Source organism: Barbus barbus (genome assembly GCF_936440315.1).
Source record: "Barbus barbus genome assembly, chromosome: 26".
NCBI lineage: Eukaryota > Metazoa > Chordata > Actinopteri > Cypriniformes > Cyprinidae > Barbus > Barbus barbus.
In genome coordinates this window covers 24,512,129-24,536,091 of record NC_136754.1, presented here as the reverse complement: position 1 = coordinate 24,536,091, position 23,963 = coordinate 24,512,129, and the positions used below count along the sequence as shown (strand labels likewise).

Below are 23,963 nucleotides of genomic sequence, written 5' to 3'. Positions count from 1 at the left end.
GCGCCTCCAGGAGCTCGGCTGTTTTCGGAAACAATTGTAAAACTGTATCTTTCTTTTAGAAATATGATAAAACTAAAGACTTTTTGGAGATATGAAGGATGCAGTACTACTCTATATATACTCAAGATTAACAGGAGATCGGGTGAAACTGTGTTTGTTATGCCCCCTTTAAGCCCAGGTATTCATCCTGATGAAAGCCTCCATTCACATCACGCGCATCAAAATAATAACGGTCACTGCAAAGCAAACTGCAAAAACACCCATTTTTTCATTTTGATGAGGGGTGGCTTTCTCTGAAAATTAATTTTTATAAGGTCTCAGGTGTTGGGGTGATGTTTTTAAATTTTCTTGAATGAGTGGTTCACTGACTGCTAGTTTCTGCAGCCCCATGAACATTAAAATGTGTCTTTTTTAATGGTGCGGTTTGGCTAAGGGGAGGGCCTCAAGCTGATGCATTACTTAGAGTGCATTACACCTGGCAAATAGTACATTTTCGCAATGCCCATAAATACAGAGAGCATTTGAACGCCAATACGTTAAACTGTGGGCACATTAATTGGATTGTACTTCACAATAATAAAAGATTCTTGCAAGCATTACACAATCTTAAGGATTTTTTACATCTTTTCCAGGGATGTTTTTTAGTAATCTAATGTAAGTTAGAAACCTATTTTTGTAATCCTCAAAGGTTTGCCCAACACTGCCGTGAGCTATAAAAGGTGGGAGAGGAGAAGCCTCAAGACAATTACCAACTAGAGATTTACATTATTTAACAGAGACATTACACTAAACGATGTGAAAACACTACTTTGAGAGATTAGATAGTGCCTTGAGCACTGTAATTATCTCCGTGCGGGGGTGGGCGGACTGCAGAGGTAGCATTGTTACTGCAGGTAGAGAGACGCAGCAGTGGAGGACGAAGCCGTGAGATGACAGAGGACATTGCTGGCTAAATCCAGCTCTCCACACTGAATGATGGGACTTCCTAATTAAACATTTCTGTGGTTGTGCCTCAGGAAGCCTGAATGCGGCTCTTGAAAATTAATGAAAAGCTCAAGAGGGAAGAACAAAACTTGAAACCCCTGGGGAAATCCTGGCATGTCCCAGAACCAAGATAAATCATATGCTCAATACGAGTTCTACATCTGCAGATAGAAAGCTAAACTAGTGTCCTCTGAAATATAGTAACAGGTTTGATCCAAATTGCACTCTAGTACTCTATAGACTTTTCATAAACCTTCAAAGCACTATTCGCCCCCCCTCTTCTCTCACACCTAACTGCGTATGTTACTAAGTATAGTGACAAGGAGAGGCAAGATCTACCATATGCAGCATGTTCCGGCACTATTTAAAAGAGAACAGAGCAGGACGGGGGCTGTTTAGATGGAGAGTTAGAGTAGGGGGAGGAGAGGTTGGGTGTTAGAAAAGCAGGGGAGGGGAAACAAGTGAGGGAAATAAAAGTGGAACCAAGAGAGACCACTTTATTTGGCGTTTCTAAAAATAACACAGCGAATAGCAGGCCGGCAAGCCGGTGCTGCGCTAACACAGGCAAGCTACTTGCCTTGCTGGACACACAATCGATAGGTGGAACGCTGAATGGGAGACTTCCCAGAGCTTGTAGGGGGACAGCTGCCTTGGTGCAAGGAGGGGGGTTATTTTTTGCACTGGTTGACTAAATATGGTCACAGGGAGGTGAGCGAGCTACCGAAGAGGAGCTGGTTCTAAAAACGCTTTCCCTGCTAAAAAGTGCTAATGATTTAGCTTTTCGAGGTGCAACAGCTGGCTCCTTTTGTGGCTAGTGGCTTTTCGTATACTTTCAAGAACACCAATGGCAGGTCTCTGAAATCAGATGGGACAATAAGAGTCACCTCCAGTCACCTTAGGGTTTACCAAGAAAGGGTAAAACTGTTGACAACAAAAAGTTATCTGCAAGCTTCAGCGAAACAACAATCTGCATACTTGACACGCTGTTGGTGCACTTTTGTTTGCAAATTAAAATGGCTATTTTTACATTTGCATATGAAGCATAAAAAAATGATATTTCAGAAGGCAGCGGCTTGAGTGATAAAACTGCATTTTTTTCAAATGATGTCGATCAGAAATAAACTAGCCAAGCACTAAAGCGCTAGAGAGATCTCGAGCAGTCATGCACATCTTCACTGAGAATGCACATGCTAGAAATGGGAGGGAGGAGGGGGTGAAAGTGCTGCAGTTTTTTCTGCCCGTTTTTAGAGCAGCAGCGACAGCTCCTCGTGTCAGCATGATGTCTATCCCTGCCTAAATGCAAGCCGTGAGTATGCTTTCTTCACCCGGCTCCACCCCTCCCTCTTTACCACTCTTGTTCCTTCTCTACAACACTCGTTCACTATCCCCCCACCCACAACCCCCTCTTCGTCAGAGAAGCTGAATCAGCGAGTCGGGCATGCGATGGCTGCAGCAGCTGGAGAACTCCGGAGGTCATTATGGCTCTTCACACACAGGAGAGAAGAAAGAGGGAGGAGCAGAGAGCGGAGGAAACTGAGCTGACAGGTAATATATGCTCCCTGTGCCTTCCTCCCTCCGGACGGGAGTTTGCCCCCCATGCTGGCTGGTCCGCACTGACATCTCTGCTTTTTTCTTCTCCGTTCCGGATGCACTGGAGGTTAAGCGCGTGGCCGGTCAGCCGCGGTGTGGTGTGGTCGCTTAGAGGGAGTGGAATTTACAGCTCTGCAGCAGCATGATGAGAAAAACTACTTCTCTGGGAACACCTTGTGAAATAATGTAAGTGCTTTCCCCCCGTAAGGAAAATGCCAGGGATGTGTGAAACAGTCGGACAGAAAGGTGTAGGTGGAATGGGGGAAAGTTGCTGTCATCTGTATGGATTTTCTTGCTTGCTCGCTAGAATACTGTTTCCACCTCGCTCGCGCTCGCTCTTCTGCCCTACCTCACTCTCTCAGTGTCTCTTGCTTTTCCAGTGCTGGTCAGGCAGCAAGGCTGCTGCAGCACAGCACTCTCTGGTTCATTACCTCCTCGTGGCTGCAGCACCATAGACATCAAAAAGACGGACTCAGAAACTCAGTGTCCCTGAAACGTGCAGCTTTTATCTCGGATCTTTCACTCTGAGGCACTTTCAGATGGAATACAACTCTATTGGGATGGTTACACACTTTGCCAACACTCAATTTTCCAGTGGCCAGCCGTAATTACTGGAACCATGTTTGGTGTTTAAAGACAGCGGGGGTACACAGGTGTACGCTAGCCATGAAGGGACATTGGTGTCACAGTGGGACGCAAGTTTCAGGCCAGGTGGGGGGTGAAACGGATTGATGGAAAAACAGATATGCTGGCATATTAACTCTCCAGGGAGGGCGGTTCGGTGGCTGCTGGATATGTGTGTCAGTGAGTGAACCCACAACACCCAGGGTAGTAACCCAGTTTCTCTCTGTCTCTCTGCATGCTTTCCAATCACTAGGCAGGGGCAGGGCTGTAGTGCTGCAGTGCCATCTCCCCCTTTCAACACACTCATCCCTAAATCTTTACTAACACTGTGGCGCCACAAGAGTCCAGCCATACCTCGCCATCATATCTAAGCCCGTCAAGCACCACAAAGTCATCCAGGATTTCCATCCCTGCCCAGAATAGCCTGTCTAAGTGTCCTTCTGTTAAGTTTCCACCCCTGCACCTCTCCTTTTGGCCTGGTATTGGATAGGCTCCTGAGAGGAGGGGGATGAGACAGGGCGGTGTTGACTTGTGGAATGTGTGGAGCTGGAGCAAAGATTCATTAGAGAGCTACTGAACATTTCATGCTGCCATGCAAACAGTTATTGATCTCTAGCACACAGCATTCGAGTTCTAGAGAAGCTTATAGAATAAACAAACCCCAAGTCAACTCTGGGGGGGGGGGGGGATATAGCGGGTTCGCAGGAAAAAAAAGAAGGGGTTAAAAAAAAGAAGAAAAAAGAAATAGGAGAGGAGAATCAGCATACTCGTTACAAATCACTATTGCTGAGTGGGCATTAGCTCTTGCATGTGACCTCTGGCCTGGTCTGTGTGGCTAAAGCTCAAATCCTGCTCACAATAGCTTCCTGTTCCACTTGGATCAACCTCATTTTTGGACCTCAGTAACCAGTCTGACATACAACTGAGAATGTAGTTAAACAACGGACAAGCAGATGGAAAACGGGTGGAAAGGAGATGCATACCATGTTCAGGACACTGTTACATTAGAATGCGTCTTTTTTTTCTCTCAAAGGAGTCCTTTGAACTTTCATGTACAAGAAGAAATCCAGGCAACAAGGACAACACAGGAACAACCTCCTTTATTTTTCAACAACGTATTTTTACAGATTTCAGAGAGAGACCAACTTTTTGGCAAAAAAAAAAAAAACTATATGGCACTGTTCTTTTCCAGATTTCCTACGGATACCCCACATTCTCTCGAGGACAACCAAGGTCAACAGAAGATATAGAACTGAGTGAACCCCAATAAGTGTAATACGTACTGGGAACACTGTGTGACCTAAAGAATCTGTGAAAGTCACCTTATGTATAATCCACTGCATTCTGCAGGATGGTTTAAAAAAAAAAAGATCTACCAACGTGATTAAATGCGTTTGGTTTAAATAAGGGCTGCGTTAACCACACATCATATCAGAGAAGGTAAGGAAACTCAGCTGTGTCTGGGGCTGCCTACTTGGTGTACATACTTCTTTATGTGCCCATATGAACATATGACAGCTATGGAATGTAAAGAAGTATGTATTCTTGGTCAGGTGCTGATCCTCAGTTTATAAAATATGCCATGATTCTCTGCATCACTGAACATGGATACATGGAAACAATGCGATGGATTTTGTAACTGGGGTGCAGAAACTTACTGCAGCAGTGGATTCTGAGAGAAGTTGCTGCTCTTTCGGTGACTTCACCAGCAGTCCACACTGCCTCTCTCTAATTCAGCAATTGCCATGTTCATTCTGATAGATTGTCATGATAAAGTTCATTTCTGCAGGTAGACTAACATTAAAATAACAGTTTGTAGTGCCCACTTTCTTGGTGACAGAATGAATTCAGTCACTGCTACCTAAAAGATCCAATAACGGCCCGAGACATCGCCATAGGAACAGGAGCTCCTTTCATTATTGGAGATTTTGCTGCATTCTAAGCTTTAAATTGTGGCCAGCTGCAACTAAGATCCAGTTTCTGCAGGAGCGGCATGCGCCAGAACCATTAATACCTTAATCTTTTTAAACTTGCCTAGAGAGGGTAAGTTTAGGACAATTTCACTTTTTTTTGTCCCTTAAAAGTTAGATCTTGCTACAGGGAAGCTGCTGAGGTAACAGTTCCATAAAGGTGAGCAGAGCTTGGCTATTAAAAAAGAAGCTTCTCTCACATTGTGGGATAGTACCGTTGTCGGTTTCACCCTGCCACCCGTTTCTGCCCCCATTGTTCATGATTGCTAGGCTTGCCAAATGCTTTGCTGGAGCACAGAGTAGTCAGATTAGAGCATGGAAAAGTGACAATGCAGGATCAGAGTTGGGTCTGCCTGTCAGCTGATTCCAATTGTCCTCTACAAAAAGGTAAATGGGAGCCTTCAGAAGAGGACCTCTTTTTCGTTTTTTTTGGTCAACTGGTGTGCAGCAAGACTCATTGTGAAAACAATAGAATGAATGTACGAGTAGAACAAATGTATTATACAATGCTGAACTTTTAAGCTGATCAACAGGTGTAGAAAACGGTCCTGTGAGGGGATAAGGTAATAGAGGACAGTTATACTTTCAGGGGTTTGAATGCTTACCTACGCCAGGTGTTTGGCGGTACACCGCGTCATATATCTACTCAGGTAATATTTGATTTATGGTGATGACTAAGATCAGAGGATCACTGCAATCCTCGTTCACTCGTGTTACCGATCAAGAAAAATGTAAAGCACGCATTGTGTGCAAAGATACAGTAAGGTTTTTTTGGTCATGACTGGAGCCTGGGAGAGCTTGTGGCCCATTTTTCTGAATGTCAGACACTCCTGTCTGTCCTCTGTAGGGCTGTGCTCTTTCCATTTTTGTGCACCGCTTGCTGTATGGTTCGCCCCTGTCAGTCGTGTGGCTGTGTTCCCTCTTTCTCGCCCTCAACGCCAGCCTGAGTGACACTTACAGCAGATGCTGACATTATCAAATGTTCAGCTGCTGTCCCTGGCTTTTGCCCTCTTATGGCCAGTGTATTTGGGGGCCGAACTTTGTCCAGAATGCCACAAGCGAGTGTCTGTGTAGCACAGGGAGGGGGATCTGTGGTGTAAATAGCACTTTACTGACCCCTCTTTAATAAGCGCCATATTGAGCAGCAATGACCGCTTGCTTACACTCTCAGCTGGCCATCTGCTAAGGAGCTAAAGAGGCCTTTTGGTTTCATCTAAGCTGATGGACAGTCGACTGCATCTTACAAAACAACACATGCTCACTGTGCGTCACCGAATTGTTTTGTAGAGTTACTTCTTCCTCGGACTGTGACTGACATGTAGTTCAAATATCTTTATTAGTCATTTCAACATTACCACATGAGCAGTCTCGGAGGAGCTCCCACCGCACTCCCTTATTGGATTAAGTGAGCAAATTAACCCTACAATTTAGCCGAGTATGACTGAATCTTTTCAAAATTGAGAAAGTGACAACTACAAACAGCAGCACATGCTGACATCTTGATCGCCCAAGCGACACACTGCCCTCGGCAGGCTTAATCCATCAGCTGCTGTAATTGCTACAAGACTTGTGGACACTTGACTCGAGTGCACCACGATGGATTATTATCTTTTTCGCTGAGGACATTTCTCTTTTTTAACAAAGAGAAAGAAAATCTTTGGAGCGCAATGAAACATTTTTTGATAGCTAGAGAGACTCTGAAATGAGCCCCTGTGACATTTCATGTCATGTTCCACAAAGTTTTACTGCTTAAACAGGGTCAAATAAGCTGTTTCTTACCAATCTCATTAACAGCAAACCACAATGCTTTGCTAAAGCTGGTAAAATGGAACCAAATCACCTCTTCAATGGATTTGGTCCCCTTCAACCAGCTGTAGCTATGCTTTGATGACAACATGAACGGTTTCTATTCTTGCTTGTTTTGCTTTCGCAGGAACTGAGATTATATGTCAATAATTGACGAGTTTAAATAAATGTTATTACAAAGTATTGTGATTGCCTTTTCTACAAGCTGAAAATACAACTTGACAGAAAACAGTGGGTTAAGATATAAATCCAATAGTCACCATTTGAAAGCAGGCAAGGATACAAAGCTCTGAAAAGAAGGTAATGTGACGCAATAGGGGTGTTAAATTGGGCTAACAACTGAATATCTGAGTACACATGGAAACGGAGAGCAAAAGTAAGTTGAGGGAGAGGGGAGGAGAGCAGTTGCAGCACAAGCTCACTGCGACACATGCGGGAATGGTAGCCTGCGTGCCTCTCGGTAACCCTTCTCTGCCTGCATACAGGGGAGTGGAGATAAAAACCAGATGCTTCTAAGTGTGGGGGATTGTACACACAAATCATACACAGAAAGAGTCCACCAATTATGGCCCCCTGGCACACTGACGCAGCGCAGGCATGCGGTGTGAACCTCCCTCTCCTCTGCATCAGAGCAGCATCCTTCCTTCAGTCACATGGATCGCAACGCTGCATCATAATTTCACCCATAATTACGCTGATCTGCCACCATGTCATTCTGAACCTGTGCTGCACCTCCATCCATATCATCTATCAGTTATATAAAGAGATAGCTGGCATATAACATCCATATTTTTTTATTCACATCAAGATTTTAGTTCAAATGTATAGGCTATGGTTTATGTTTTAACTGCTGTAACTGGTCACTATTTCTATTATGATCTTCAGAGTTAAAAAAAAATCTATATTTTAGCCTCTATTTAACACCTGACTCGAGTGCACCACGATGGATTATCATCTTCTTCGCTGAGGACATCCTGTGTGTAACAAATGAAATGAGCTTGAAAAACGGTCAATGACAAATAAGTATATACAATAAGAATTAAAAAAGGTGAATTAAAATCTATTTTAAAGTGTAAAATTCTTATTTTGGTAATGTTTTTAAAAACAGTTCTTCCATTTACAATAAAATGTTAAATTTAAATGGTTAAATTTATTAAATTATAAAAAACACTGTTGGAGAACCAAGCAATGACATTCTTCTTGCACCTTGAATACTTGAGTGTATTTTTTTCATGAATGATTAATTTATATAAATTAATTCAAATCACACATTTTATAAGTGATCTTGCTATGTCCAAGTCATGCCTGCAATGGTAAAATATTTTTTAACATACATATATTTCTACATAGTCACACTATATAACATAATTTAAAAAAAGTAGGTAGTAAAGCAGTTCATTTTTCCACTAAGAAATAATAGTACAATATTAAGCCTTAAACTACTTGGTTTCTTTGCAAGAATTTCATTTTCAGGCCTGTGATCAGCTAAGAACTAAAAAGAAGGAAAACATTAACCGAACAACAACAGTAAAATTACAATAATGTTTATGGCTTAATTTATTTTTATTTTGGTGGAAAACTGCAGGGAGACCTTAAAGCTTCTCTTTTGCTGACAACATTTATAAATGAGTGTCATTAAAAATTTGATGGCTGCAGCAAGCTGGATTTTCAAATGCATTTTATAAGTGACCTAAACTCATAGCAACTGCAGAAATGGAAACATGCAGCACATTAAACTGTACATTCATATAACTAAAATATAGCCAGCATACATAGAATTCATAAAAAATGTATCTAGCAGCTGTGTTATCCTTTGCATCTTAGCCAGGGTCAGAGTGCCAAACACACCAAATAAAAATCAGTGTTGGGGAGTATTCATTATTCATTTTGGACTGGCTGCGATGCTAAGGGTATCCCCCACACCAGCTGCTAAATGGCGCCACTACCTCATGCAGTGCCTTCTGAATGCAATGCATAAAAAAATATTGCAAACACAGCAAGCTTGCTTAGTAATAAAGGTCATTTCAAAATTCAAATCTTTCCTACAGTCCCCCATCTCATATGGGTCATACTTCTCAGGTTTCAAAATATGGAAAGCGGTACAAATATGACATATATATATATATATATAAATATAATTCTTGATTCTTTAAATAAGGATTTTTGGACTTCCGGTTAAGGCGTTGTTGAGTGGATATGACTCAGAGCTCTGCAATAAATACTGACTTAAATTTTCTTCTTTAACTCAATGAACGTTCAAATTCGGATACATCTTAATGTTCCAAGATGCCATCAAAACCAATGAAAACGACACAGAAACAAGTCAAATCGACCGTACCTGGAGAGGCCGGGGCAGATGCTAAATCCAATGAAGCTAATAGCGAAGAGGGAGCGTCAGGTGTTAGTCAAGAGTCTGCAATCCTTGAGGCTATCCACTCACTTAAATCGGACTTTGCGGTGCGATTTGATGGATTGCTTCAGGCGATCAATGGAGTGCAGTGCGATCTTAAAGCTCTCACAACACGGGTAACAGAAGCCGAGGATCGAATAGGCACTCAAGAAGATAACGTCTCAGAATTGCAAACACAGAACGTAAGACTGAAAATTGCCATAGATTCTCTCTCATTAAAAGTCGATGATCTGGAAAATTGCAGTCGTCGGTCCAATCTACGATTAGTGGGACTTCCAGAAAAAACTGAAGGGAAAGATGTGTGCTTTTTAGAGAAATTACTCCCTGAGATCCTCGGCCTGGAAAACTTTCCTGGTCCTCTTGTAATTGAGAGAGCTCACCGAATCGGCAGATTCTCCGAAGATCGTTCTGACTCTCCACCGAGAGCTGTGATAATGAAATTCCTAAACTACGCTGACAAAGTCCGTACTCTGAAAGCAGTTCGAGCAAAAGCCACAGTGATGTTGGACAAAAGAAAGCTTATGTTCTTCCCTGACGTGTCAGCTGAACTGCACAAGAAACGGAAACGATTTGACGCGGTGAAGGAGGATCTTCGCGATCTCAACATCTCCGACAACCCTCCGGACGCTCAGAGGTTTTTGCAAGATCTGAAAGATACTAGTGCTTAGTAAGAATTTTTCTCTGGGGTCAGTTTCGTGAATGTAAGCAATCTTCTGGTTTATTACTGATAAGCTATATGTTGTTGAGTTGACATTTCTGACTGCTGCGGGACCCGTTCAGCCATCAGACAAGCTTTTCCTCACTGTGAAAAGATCGCGGGTGGACCGGCATAGTTCCATAATCAGGCTCTTTCGAGAAGACCTTGGGAAGTCTTTAACTGGGGAGGGGAGGGTATTTCATTTGGGGAAATACCTGTTTGTTGGCCAGATGTTCTGTATGGCTGTTTTGCCTTTATTGTGTGTAATTTTTTTTATATACATCTTCACAATAATAGTCTATATATACGATAATGGCTCCCCTATCTGATATGCAATTTACATCCTGGAATGTAAGAGGTCTAAACTAAATTGTAAAGTTAAAACAAGTGTTGAACAGAATTAGGCAAATTAAAGCTAAAATAGTGTTCCTTCAGGAAACTCGTTAAGTTCCAGAGGATGTGGTTATGGTGAGGAAGAGATGGCCAGGACAAGTGTTTTCGTCCTCCTTTAATTCATACTCCAGGGGGGTTCTTATACATAAGTCTATACCTTTACTAATAATTAACACCATTGAGGACAGACTAGGTAGGTACATAATCATCCAAGCCGAGATCCTTTCTGTTAGACTGAAGTTAGTGAATGTTTATGGGCCCAATGTGGATAATCCTATTTTTTACAGAAATCTATTTTTAATATTGGCTGAACTGCCAGGATATTTTGTTATAGGAGGAGATTTTAATTGTGATCTATATCCACATTTAGATAGATCAACTAAATCAGACCTCTCATTTACAGACCAGAATAGAGTTAAAACAGTATATGCAAGATTTTAATTTAACAGATATATGGAGGAACAGACACCCAGATAGTTTGACGTATTCATACTACTCTAGTATTTATAAAACATTTTCTCGTATAGACTATTTTCTTTTATCTACTGGTCTAATTTCCAAAGTTAGTAAATGCTGGTATGATAGCATATTAATCTCAGATCATGCTGCAGTTTCATTTACATTAACCTAGGTTTGCATAATATTCGTAGAGTATTAAATATATTACATGAGAAATCTAATATTTGTGACAATGCACTACTGTCATTAGACGCTTAAAAAGCGTTTGACAGGATTGAGTGGCAGTTCCTGTTCAAAACTTTGGAAAGAATGGGGTTTGGGGAGAAGTTTATGAAATGGATCCTGTATGCTAACCCTTCAGCGGAGATATTAACAAATGGGACAATATCCACCCCTTTCAGGCTTTACAGGGGAACACGCCAGGGCTGCCCGCTCTCTCCCTTGCTTTTCACCCTAGCGATCGAACCGTTGGCTATGGCAATTCGTAATCATACATGTATTTCAGGAATTACAATTGGCTCTTCAGAACACCGCATTTCATTGTACGCCGATGATATAATTATATTCTTTTCTAATCTGAAACGGTCTATCCCAGCATTGCTAAATTTGATTGAATTGTTTGGAAAATTCTCAGGATATAAAATTAATAATTCTAAATCTGTGCAGTTGTTCCTCCATAAAGCAGAAAGGCTTTCCCCCCCAGTTCAGTCACCCTTTACAATCTCACGAGAAGGTTTTACTTACCTTGGGATTAAAATTACACCAACTGTAAATTAAATTGTATCAGCAAATTATAAGCCCATATCAGATTCTATAACTGGTCTGCTGAACAGATGGACAAAACTGCCAATTTCATTAATTGGCCGTGTTAATATATTAAAGATGTCAATCTTACCCAAATTGTTATATCTCTTCCAATCCATCCCCTTTCCTCCACATTCCTCTTTTTTTGTCCTAATGACAAAAACTTTCACAAACTTCAAAAGGGGACTTTATTCAATTGTATGTGGGATTGTACTAAAGTTAAATGTTTCTGGGATAAAATATTGAATATTATAAGTCAAATCATTGGTAAAGTAATTCCTCTTGATCCCAAGTTGTGTATATTACATATTTGTCATTTGAATTTTAACATCACCAAACATGAAAGATTGTTGTTAATTCTCTGTCTGCTGGAAGCTAAACATGTAATTGCATGCTCTTGGAAAAAAGAAGAAAGTCCTGGCATTTCTCAATGGATAAAGGAGATGACCTCATGTCTTGCCTTAGAAAAGATTACCTATTTTTTTTAAAAACAAACTTCATGTATTTTGGTCCATCTGGAAAGTGTTCTATGACTTTTTGGAGAGTCTAGATGGTGACTCTTTTGTGGAATCGATGGACATTGAAATTATATAGACAAGTATGTTATTGCTGTACATTTTTTTTATTATTATTATTATTTCTTTAGTTTTATTCAGTTATAATGCAGAAAAAATTCAAACTGTTGTCTTAACCTGTATGACAATCTTTGAGAGTAAAATTGTTGTTCAAAAAAAAAAAAGAAAAAAGGATTTTTGTGTTCATTGTGATAAGATTGAACCGTCACCCTACCATTTCTGACTTGCGCACCTCCTAAAAATTTCAAAACGATTTTATATTAAGACAAGCTCATAGATGTATATTCAAGTCATTGTATGGCATTTTAAATGGATTTTAAATTAATTAATTAGGGATGCACAATGTTCGGCAACCAAAATTGTTCGGCCGAAAATAGCAAAAAAAACCTCTTCGCCGAATAAGCGAAAAGACCGAAACAATTGTAGCAAACAATGACGTGACGCGATCAAATAGAGGTGCGCACTAACGCAGCAAACTCGTTTGTAGTGTGAAAGTATTTAAAACTGTGTGAGAATGACGCAAAAATCATAACAAGCACGAAGCACCGACAGCGCGAGACTGCTTAGATCAGAAGAGGAAGGGGTGGTTGTTGCTGGTTACTATGATGATTGAAATCGCGAAATGGTCTCAAACGATTAGTAAATAAACAATGTTATGTTTTCAAATACACGCATGAATTGCATGTATTCAATTTATTATTATTTTTAAAGACGTGACAATGTGATACGTGCGACAAACATCTTCCCAAATTCGTAATGAATCATTTAAATATCTGCATGCTGTTGTCAACAAAAAGAAGCACTAAGATCTTCCTGCGGGTTTCTGCTAAAATAAAATCTAAGAAAAAGCAACAACTCCAACATTCAGAAATGTTAGTATTGTGATTTTACTGTTGTTCTGTAAAATAAAGTAAAAAATAAGACCATAATAATGATAATAATAAATTACCTACAACAGCTCTATACATTATAACATTCACACAGTGTTCAAATTGGGATCTGTAATCTATTCTAATGTTTTAAAAGAAGTCTCTTCTGCTCAGCAAGGCTGCATTTATTTGTACAGTAAAAAAAATACATGCCTGATTCAAGGTGGTCTCAAAAACGGCCAAAACATATTATTTTAGTGACTTATTAATTTTAGGTTAAATTGTGCTTTGTTGGTATGTCTGATAGAATGTTAAAAAATGTTCAGTGTTAAGTAATATTATTTTTAAATTGTTGTTTTGTAATTGATTTTTTTTATTTGAAAAGCAGGACAAAACAGTAACAAGCACATTTTGGCTATTTAATTGATGCAGTGGTGAAAACAAATGGCAAAATAGACCTACATGGGGGAAAAAATGCAAAAAAAACGTGTTCAGTATTTGGCCTTTGGCCCAGTGTTTCATTTTGTTCGGCTTCGGCCAAGAATTTTCATTTCGGTGAATCCCTAAAATTAATATTTACAGATAAAAAAAAAAAAAAAAAAAAAGAATGTTATTGACCCAAAAACTTAATGTCTAATAATTATACAAGTATTACAAAAATATTTTAGCATTAACGTTTTAATTTATATTGCAGTCACAATGAAATTCCAATAAAAAAAAAAAGCATTGTAATTGTGTTAACTACCATAGGTTGAAAAAAGACCAACTAATCTATGGCCCAGGTTAATTTCTATAAATAAATTTACTGAGTGGCTTAAAATAAAGCAGAAAACTTTTCAGGCAATTCACCTGACAAAAAAGCAGAGGCATAAACAGCCCATAATAATCTGTGCTGATCATTTGCTTTCATATTCAATGGTTTCTCTATAAACATAAAACACCTCATTAACCAATCATTTTCATTAGTGCCAAGCTCTGTTCCTATGATACCATTTCCACTAGCAGCATTGGATGTGCCTGCTGGCTAAGGCTTGATCTAAGCAGCTGTAGAGCAGCACACAGCAGTGCATCCGAGGGTGAGAGTCCATGCAGCGGTTAACAAACAGGTTGGCCCATTTGTACAGTAGTAATAGGGGCTGTGCAGCGGCAGCCTCTGCAGGGCCTGTTTGTGGACTCTGTTATGAGTCATGGGCTATTAATCTTACTGTTTACAGTGCTGGAGCACAACTGCCTTCCAGCAGCCATCCAGAGAGCCACTGAGAGGAGCCAGTCCTGCTCTCAGCCCGAGACAGTCATAAACACACAGGAAGAAAAAAAACCAACAACCTATGAACACTTTCAACTTACCCGAGACGCAAATTTGCAATATATAGATAAACATGGGGAATGTTGAATAAAATCGTTCAACTAAATAGACAGAAAATGCCACAATGCATAAGTCTTTTTTCAGATCAACATCTTTCAAGGAGTTTAAAAAAAAACATTTAAAAGAATAAAGTGCACATGCATACCGAGAATGTTTTCTGAGAGTCCAAAAGGTTTGTTTGATTTGTCTGGTTGTTTAAAATTCTTGTGTAAGGTTACAACTGTACTTACAACAGCCATCACTGAAGAACACCAGTTGAGAGACACATCAATCTGTTAATGACTTTAGGAAAACATGCAAGGATGAAAAATGCAAAACGGTTTTCCTTGCTGTATGATGTTTTCGTGATAAAATCTAACTGGTTAAAATGGTACAAGTGAAGTTAGGCTACTACCTACTGGTTATAAGTCCAAAAAGTAAGACCGATTGCGACTTGGTTAACTGCTAGTTAGTCAATCATGTTCTTAAGACAGACACAGTGACTGTGTTTATGCAACCGACCCCTGAGATGTGTGGCATGTGGATTCAACAGGAAATTAAATATTTTAAAGCAGCTAATCAACAAGTTTTTCATGACCTAACCACATACTGAAAAAATAGCCAACAAGGACACACAAGCCTTCAAACCCAGTAAATGCATACTCAAGTCTACGCAACAGGACTGGACTGAAAAGCTTCAGCACAGGAAAGAAAGACTGCAGCGGTGGGAACTCATGCGAGAAATACAAGTAAATGGTGAGTTGGAGGAGAGCTATATATCTTTAGGACTTTCTGATGGCGACGGGACAGGTTCTGCTCCAAAGCAAGGCTCTACAGTACAAGCGAGCCATAAATAATAACCCGGGGCAGTTCTTCATCCACATATTCAATAAAAAGGATCCCAATGTTTCCATTGGGGGATTAATCATTTCACTGAGGCATCTGTAAATTATACAGCAATTTTCTAATGCACAAAGGTGCACCAATAATAAAAATTAATTCCCATTTTATTTGCAATGAATAAATAAATAGGTATGATTACAGTTAAAGGGGTCCTATTATGCTTTTTCACTTTTTGAATATTAGTCAGTGAGTAGTGCGAATGTTTGGGCATAAAAAGATCTACAAAGTTACAAATCTCGAAGTCCACTCCAAAGGGAGATATTTCGGAGATATATTTTTTTTAAATCCCTTTTTAAGACTTTGGGGTTTGTGATATCACAAAGTGGCCTATTAGAATATAATTAAAATAAATCCCTCCTACGGAAATTCGAATGGTTGGCAGGTGGTTAGTACGCTTGATTGAGCACTGCACGTTTCAAAATCAAAACCCGGTGCGGGTGTTTTTATATCACTGTATTTCTGAAGGAAACCGACTGTCTTTAGAAAATTTTGGATGTCATTTTCATTTAATCTTCTATGTAATATCTGATAAAGCAGTGTTTGTGAGCGGAGCTCTGCTTTGTGTACAGCGTTAGCGGGGAAACCTCGATCTCTCCCGCTCCAACAGCGCCTCCTGCTGGCTGAGAATTAATTTGCATATATATGCCACCATAAATAGTGTAAGTCTGTGGGACTATGGTATTCGTAAATTCAACTGTATAACAGTTTCACTTCATGTTATAATGTTAGAATTAAAGAACAATAAACAATGCATATTACCGTTGCACTTATCTGTACATAGTAAATGCAGTTATTTTTAAGCTGTTGTTGACATCCTATCTAAAACGTGATTTAACCAAAAAAACAACAACAACACCACCACTTTAATATGTCTTGCGATATCCGTGCGTGCAAAGGTTCTGCGCGATCCTCAATATTCTCGAGGTCTGAATTGATATGGCAATATTGACGAACTTGCAGCTTTGGCAAGGGACGGGGCAGTACTGAAACACCGTCTAAGCTGTTCGCCAATCACAACGCACTGGGACAGCTAACCAATCACAACACATTTCATTTTTCGGAAGGCGGGCCTTCATCAAACCCGGAACTAATCAAGCTGTTTGTGCCAGGCTGGAGAGAAAGGTATTGTAATAATGTAAGTTATGTGAAAAATAATGCGTTTTTTGAATAGCCAAGCATGAGAGTATGTTCTAGTACACCTCCAAAACAAAATCAAGACTTTGTAAAAGAGCATAATAGGATCCCTTAACACATTAAAGAGACAGTCACCCAAAAATTAAAAATGACTCTCCAATTTCCTCACCCTCAAGGCATGCTAGGTGTATTTGACCAATACAATCTGAGTTATATTAAAAAATGTCCTGGCTCTTCCAAGCTTTATAATGGCAGTGAAAAGGTGCTGAGATTCTGAAGTCCATTAAAGTGCATCCATCCGTCATAAAACGGGGTCGAAGCTCAACAAGTTTAAAATATATATTAAGGGTATAATCAACAGCTACTAGCAGAGGAAAACTGAACATAAGGATGCAATTTGGGCTGCACGATTAATCAAATTAATCATATCTTTCACATTTGACGTTTAAGTGTGAGAGCGCCCTCTGGCCTTCGGATGGAGATTTACTACTGATCACAGAACTGTGCTTCACTGAAAGATACGCATGACAATCGCAGCTTTTGCCTAATCGTGATCGAGATTTACTTTCGATTAATCGCGCAGTTAACCTACTGTAGTTTAAGTTTGTATGGAAGTGGGCATCATCATTTATGAAGCAACAATGGTAAATGTGCCGCAGTAAAGAAAAAATAACTTATTTTGACTTTAGGAGCCTCAAATTTGTTCTGCACAGGCCCCAAAGATGAAATGAAGCCATTCAATAAATTCAGAGATGCATAATTGTCATTAATCAAGCCTAATTCCACCCAAATTATGACACATGCAAATTGAACGTAGCCATACCTGGGGTTCCCTCGCAGAGCTGCATGGTGAAGTGCGTTGAATCCATTATTGTTGGTAATTGTGACATCTGCACCTGCTTCCAGGAGCACAGAGAGCATGTCATCCCTCTTCTTACTGATGGCATCATGCAGAGGTGTATCTCCCTCTGAGTCCTGCAGGGGGCAGCATTAAGTTACACGCTCTTTGTTATGTGCCGTTTGCTAATAAATGCAAGGCAGCATTATATAAGTGTCTTCACAGCGACACAGAATATAAAAAGCCTAGTTTTTCACTTTACTGAGGGTGTGATGTGACGATGTACTGTTACCACAGAACAGGCTGAAATATGCTAAACTATACAAATGCTTAGCAAGTATATAAATCCTGGCATTCCATGGCAATGTTTCATGTGATGGCATTTGCTTTTGAAAAGCAGCCAACCAATCTGTGCCGATTCATGGTAAAATTGCACTAGATTGTTCACTGCCGAATACAAGAGAAAATTATAAAGTGCCTCAGGGCGTCAATCACCTGGGAAAACACCATTCCTTTATCATCTATTCGTCTAGTTTGCAGTATAAACAGCATATTAAATCAAATAATCCTTTCAAAACTGTGCTAATAGCATATGCAAAAAAAAAAAAAAACCCAGAGTCACATTTTTTCTGGAAGCTAAAAATGAAATGTAAGACTGCAGTTAGTTCTGGACTCGGGAATCAAGAGAGACTGTGTATAATAACGTTGACTAATTAAACTAAACTCAATTAACCACTTATTTTCCAATTTATATATTCAATCTACATATTTTCTGGGAAATATTTTGATGTCGTCTTGTTTCTTTTCATTTATTTGAATCAAAAACACAGTAAAAACAGTAACATTGCAAACTACTATCATTTAAAATAACTATTTTTAATACATTTTAAATTTGAATTTATCCCTGTTATGTCAAAACAAATTTTTTAGCAACTGTTACTTCAGTCTTCAGTGTCACAATCCTTCAGAAATTATTTGAATATGTTGACTTCATGCTCATAAAACATTTCTCATTATCATTGATGCTGAAAGTTGTTGCTGCTTAATATTCGTGTGGAAACAGTGATGCATAGAAGAATCCATAAAAATGTATCATGGTTACCACTAAAATATTAAGCAGCAAAGATTATTTTCAACACTGATAATAAGAACTATTAATAATATCTGAGCACAAACAATATTAATTAGTAATAACCAAGAAGCAAACTTGTTCATTCATATTAGAATGATTTCTGAAGGATCTTGTGACACTGAAGACTGGAGTTATGCTGCTGAAAATTTGGCTTTGCATCACAGGAATAAATTACATTTAAAAAAAAAATCTAAATAGAAATGTTATTTAACATTGTAATGATATTTCACAATATTAATATCTCACTGGATTGTTTTGTTTTTTATCAAATAAATGCAGCCTTGAGGATAAGAGAATCAAAAACAAAGGTGCAAAAAAAAAAAAAAAAACGTATTTATTCCAAAAGTTTGAGAAGTGTATAAGAACTACAAGAAGCTACTCACTAACTACCAGCTTTAGCTTAGAATGTATGACCAAAAGTGTCAATAAAAAGCAAGGAAGCGAGTTTTCATTATAAACTGAGAAGTAGTTCACCTGCAGACTGGGATGGCAGCCAAAGTCAAGCAAAGTCTTCACCACCTGTAGGTGGCCCTTGTTGACAGCGATGTGCAGAGGCGTCTGTCTGCGTTTGTTTCTGGCATTCAGGTCAGCCCCACCTCGATGCAGCACCTCGATGACAGAACCTTCGTCCCCGAAGGCTGCGTGATGGACAGCTCGGTCTCCATCCTTATCCTAAAAGAGTCACACGTCAATCACTGTCAGAATCCTCATTTAAACACATCACAGTCTGATTCCAGTGTCTGACTCTAAAGCTTTTAGAACTATAACTGGCCTAGAAAAATGAAATGCTGAGGAATGTTTATGGACACAGTGCTTGCTGAAGCAACTGCCTTATAACGATGCAAATCTTCTGGTTCATTAATCCGAGATTAAAAGTGATTATCACAACCATAAATTAGACTTCATTTATCCATTCCTCTGACAGTGCTAAGACATCCAGTCCGTTTTTCTCCACTGAACCATAATATTTCATTAAGGATTTCAATATGTGAAAACAGAAAACAAACTTTTAAACCATAAGACGTCCTATAAGGACAACGGTTTCTTCACATTCAACCTGTAAAAGTTCAAATCAGCATTGTTATTGTTAACTAGATCAAAAAAATATATTAAAAATGAAATAAGGTCATTTATAAACAAACATTTCCTTAGTAATTAACTAAAATAAATAAATTAATTTAAATGTACTAAAACTGAAACAAAAATTAAAGCCAAGATACTGACCTATTTAAAACAACAAATGAAAAGCACATCAAATTACTAAACTTATAAGCTAAAATGAAAAAGAAAACTGAAAATATAAGATATTTCATGATTTTATTTAATATTTGACCATGTAAATATTACATGTCAATATCACATGTGACTATTTTCACCTTCCTGGTACTCTGTGAACAATTACTATCACAATCCATAACAGACAACAAAACAAAACTGATTAAGAAGGACACAAGTGATGTTCAAAAGTCTGCAATCAAAGCTAACATCACTGAAAATAGCATGTATGATCCTTTCCACTGCAACAAGCTCTTTCCTGCCCCTGAAACATCAGACACCAGGACATAAATATTCGTGCTTGATTCTGAGTGCAGAACCGTTCACGTGGCTGGAATAACAACGCCAGCGTTTCCAGTGTCCTGGTTTTTGTTTTGTTTTTTCACTCCCTGCACATAAGCAGATGTCAGCAGATTATCCCCATAATCTGGGAATCAGGTGGTTCAGTTAACATTACTTCAATATGCCTCTGAAGCACCTTAAGCCTTTTCTTTACAAACATATTTCACTTAGCATTCCTATTACAACAATGTGTCTAAAACTTTGATTACAATTTTATTAGTGCAAGTTACTTGGAAGATCACTCCCATGGGTTAAACCGCTGCGCTCCTTAACCTAAATATCTCTCTCTCTATATATACGTTTTTTATCTTTATATTATGCTGGGATATTATGCTATAATGTCACGACAGTATTTAATGTTACAAGGATGCAAACTCATCATGGGTGCAGAAGGTAACAATATTATTATTACTATAATTATGGACATTTTATTAAATAGTTATAATTATTTCCAATAAATATTTTATTAAATTAGAACTATTCATTAAAATCAATAAAATATATTTTTTTTATTATAATTATTATTTAATTATATTTTTGGAGTAAAATAGTCCTTTATTTCTTTGCATTCAAGAATTTAACCAAAGAGCTTTTATTTATTGGGGGGGGGGGGGGGGGGGGGTTAAATAATACATTTTCTGATCTTGAAGTTTCTAAGTTCCTCTTTTATTGACACCCCAACCAGTTTCTAAAAATTTTATAATTATTAATATTTCATTAAATAAAAATATTTATTTTATTAAATTACAACAATTAAACAAATCAATAAAGAAATGTTACTTTTGTTATAATACCATAATGTAAAAAAATACAGCATTTAATAGTAGTAAATTTATTTTACAGAAAAAGAGTAAAAACAGGCCGTCTTAATGTCTTTGCTTTCAAACATTAAATCAAAGAGCTTTTATTTTGAGCGAAAATCACAGATAGAGCTTAATCCATCCAAGCTTCTCATCTGTTGACACTCCAACCGGTTTCAAAAATTGGATTCATTGGATCTACACAAATCACACAAATGATATATTTTGGATTAGATATGGTGATTTTCGCCCAAAAAGTGACAAGTTTGCATCCCTGATCCTGGTGCATTAAAAATACACAAGGAAACATTTCACTCAATTCAATAAGCTAACTAGCTTCATGAGGTCTATCTTACAACAAAAACTTCTGCTTGAGGTGTCTGAACTACAAACAAACCAGATCCAAGTGGCTTAAGGTCAGTAGTCAGTCCACAGCATATTATGGTTTGCCCTGTTCCAAACGCACTAAACTTTAGAGGGAAAAAACAGCCAAAAGTGACAACAGGTGGTTTAGGAGCAGGATACAAGACATACCTCAGCCTCCAGGTCCACATTATGTTTCAGAAGCAGTTTGAGGACGTCCACATGGCCATTTTGGCTGGCTGCCTGCATGGCAGTGTGTCCTGCACACTGCCCGTTCACCTGGAAACAAAAAGACAGGGATGATCACATCATGCTATTTGCATCTCAGATTCCATGTTTGTGTCATTCTTTAAAAAGTGTTTGTGCACATGTGTATAAGCGTATACACCAGTGTCTATTTGTGATCTGCAGCACTGCGGTAAGTTAAACCAGTGTGCAAAGGCATGAATATTAATGCTAGAGCCCCTGGTGTATTTGCAGGACATGTCTTGTCCTGCCGAGCATATAATTTGGCCAGTCACCCAAGCCAATTTAACTTCCCTTCCTCTCTCTCTGTGCTACAAGCAATTACTTCAGTGAGGGGCGGCAGGGCACCGGGCCAGTCCTGGCACCAACACAAACCAAAAAAAGTGGGGGAAAAGACAACTCAAACTGATCAAATATATTGAAGTAAAATCTTTATCAGGTAAAGTGACAAGTGAATCTAATTCAAATCCAGGCATTTCTATTCATTTATGATAACTTGGCTTTTTAAAAATCATGATTATCAATACAATTTCTCTATGATAAAACTTTACAAATAAAATTATATAACAATACTACATAACTTACACAAAAAATATATAAAGATTGTTAAAAAAGGATTAAGGGTTTCCACAACACTTTCAAAACACGCAAGACACAATTTTAAAATTCCCTGACATTTCTAGGTCTTCCATCACTGTGTGAATAATGCTAATACCAAATATCATTGCTATATCACATCACAGATCTAGTCTCTCTATTCCAAACAAACCTTGGATCAACTTCCTTCTCATTTCTTGTTAAACAACATGCTGTGCAATCACTGGCATAATCGAACAGTTTCCCATTGTTATTGTGGTGAGACCAATCGAGAGCTTTTAGATCCAGTGATGTTCATTTTGAATTTACACAAGCAATGTTCTTCAGACCCCTCTCAAAATACTTAAATGAAACAACCGTTTAGCAGCATGTACAGACGGCTGACAGATTAAACCATTGGTCTCAAATTCAATTCCTGGAGGGCCGCAGCTCTGCACAGTTTAGCTCCAAATCACACCTGCCTGGAAGTTTCTAGTGATCCTGAAGAGCTTGATTAGCTGGATCAGGTGTTTGATTAGGGTTGGAGCTAAACTGTGCAGAGCTGTGGCCCTCCAGGAATTGAGTTTGAGACCAGTGGATTAAACCTTTCTGTTTAAAACTGCTTGATTGTTTTGTTCAGTCTCATTTAAAACGATTTATGTGCCCATGTCTTCATACGAATGACTGTTGAATATTTTCAGTATGTTAGAGACTAGACTGAGGCAGTTCCATATTCCATAAACTGAGAGTTTCAGGTTCATGAGAGTTTTTTTTTTTTTTTTTTTAAAGAGCAAAGGAAGTCTCATACATATAAGAGCAGCCACCATTCTTTGATTGTGCGTTTGTTCTGATCTGTGAGATTCCAGTTAGAACCAAAAGGTACAGCAGTTCAAAGTGGTCTTGCTACAAATTAGAACCAGTATGTTGCTTGATCAAAGTACTACTTGCATAAGTTTCTTCTTTCTGACTTGCACTTTCTTAAATGTAAGAACTGCTACCTATTTGATCAGATCAAACAGTGTCTTGTAACAAGGACTTTTTAAGTCTTTAACTATACGTTAATTTGGTGAGTTTGACTGTGGAAAACAAAAGAAATAGAAAATATCTCGCTTATATTTACAGTAGTGCTGTGTTTGATACGAAAATGTATCACAGAGATCTGACAATACGAGTATCGATACAGCTGGCCCTGTATATTGTGGCACGTGTGCAGCAGTGGGCCGCGCTTAATTTGAATACAAGAACACCGTTTAAAATAGAGTAGAAAAGTGTGAGGTTTCTACAAAATAATGAATAAAGCATAATATATAGGCTACAACAAGGTTTAATCTGGCCGCAGATGAACACAACTGGGTTGCCTGATATAAGGACATGTAATCCCAGAGTTTAACACTTGCGCAATACGGAAATATCTGCTAAGTGTGATACTTGTCTTTGTCAACCTGGCAACCATGTGCACACGCTCGCTCTCCACTGTGGATAAACGTGCTTGCTTTCTGAAAACACCGGTTAGCTTGCAATTTAGTGATCTCCACTTCAATATTCTATTCTCAGAAAAGTGTAATTCATTGTTAATTTATGAGAGAGAGAGAGAGGGAGAGAGAGTGTGAGTGTGTATGCATATATGAATTACTACTGTTTTGCCACGTTTCTCTATTAACAGTGAAGCTGTGGCTTTAATTCCTTTAGAAACAATGATGTTACCAGCTCCTTTTTAAGAAAGATAATGTAGCTTAAGCGATTAAGCTATTTAGTTGATAAAATTGTGGGCCAGCACTGAGAAGTTTGTTCCTGAATGTCTGTGTGCAGCCGCAACGTGATCTGTGTG

The 23,963-nt window shown here is 38.7% G+C and overlaps 1 protein-coding gene across 2 annotated transcripts in view; it reads right to left on the bottom strand.

Annotated features, from left to right (window-relative positions):
- LOC306845708 (E3 ubiquitin-protein ligase mib1-like) overlaps window positions 1–23,963 on the bottom strand; it is a 63,202-nt gene that overhangs the window by 25,086 nt on the left and 14,153 nt on the right. For both annotated transcript variants that reach the window (XM_079378655.1, XM_079378656.1), the window contains exons 10-12: window positions 21,485–21,592; window positions 19,008–19,205; window positions 17,387–17,538 (exon numbers count right to left, since the gene is read on the bottom strand). In XM_079378655.1, coding sequence (XP_079234781.1) covers window positions 17,387–17,538; window positions 19,008–19,205; window positions 21,485–21,592 — 458 coding nt within the window. The remainder of the gene's footprint in view (window positions 1–17,386; window positions 17,539–19,007; window positions 19,206–21,484; window positions 21,593–23,963) is intronic.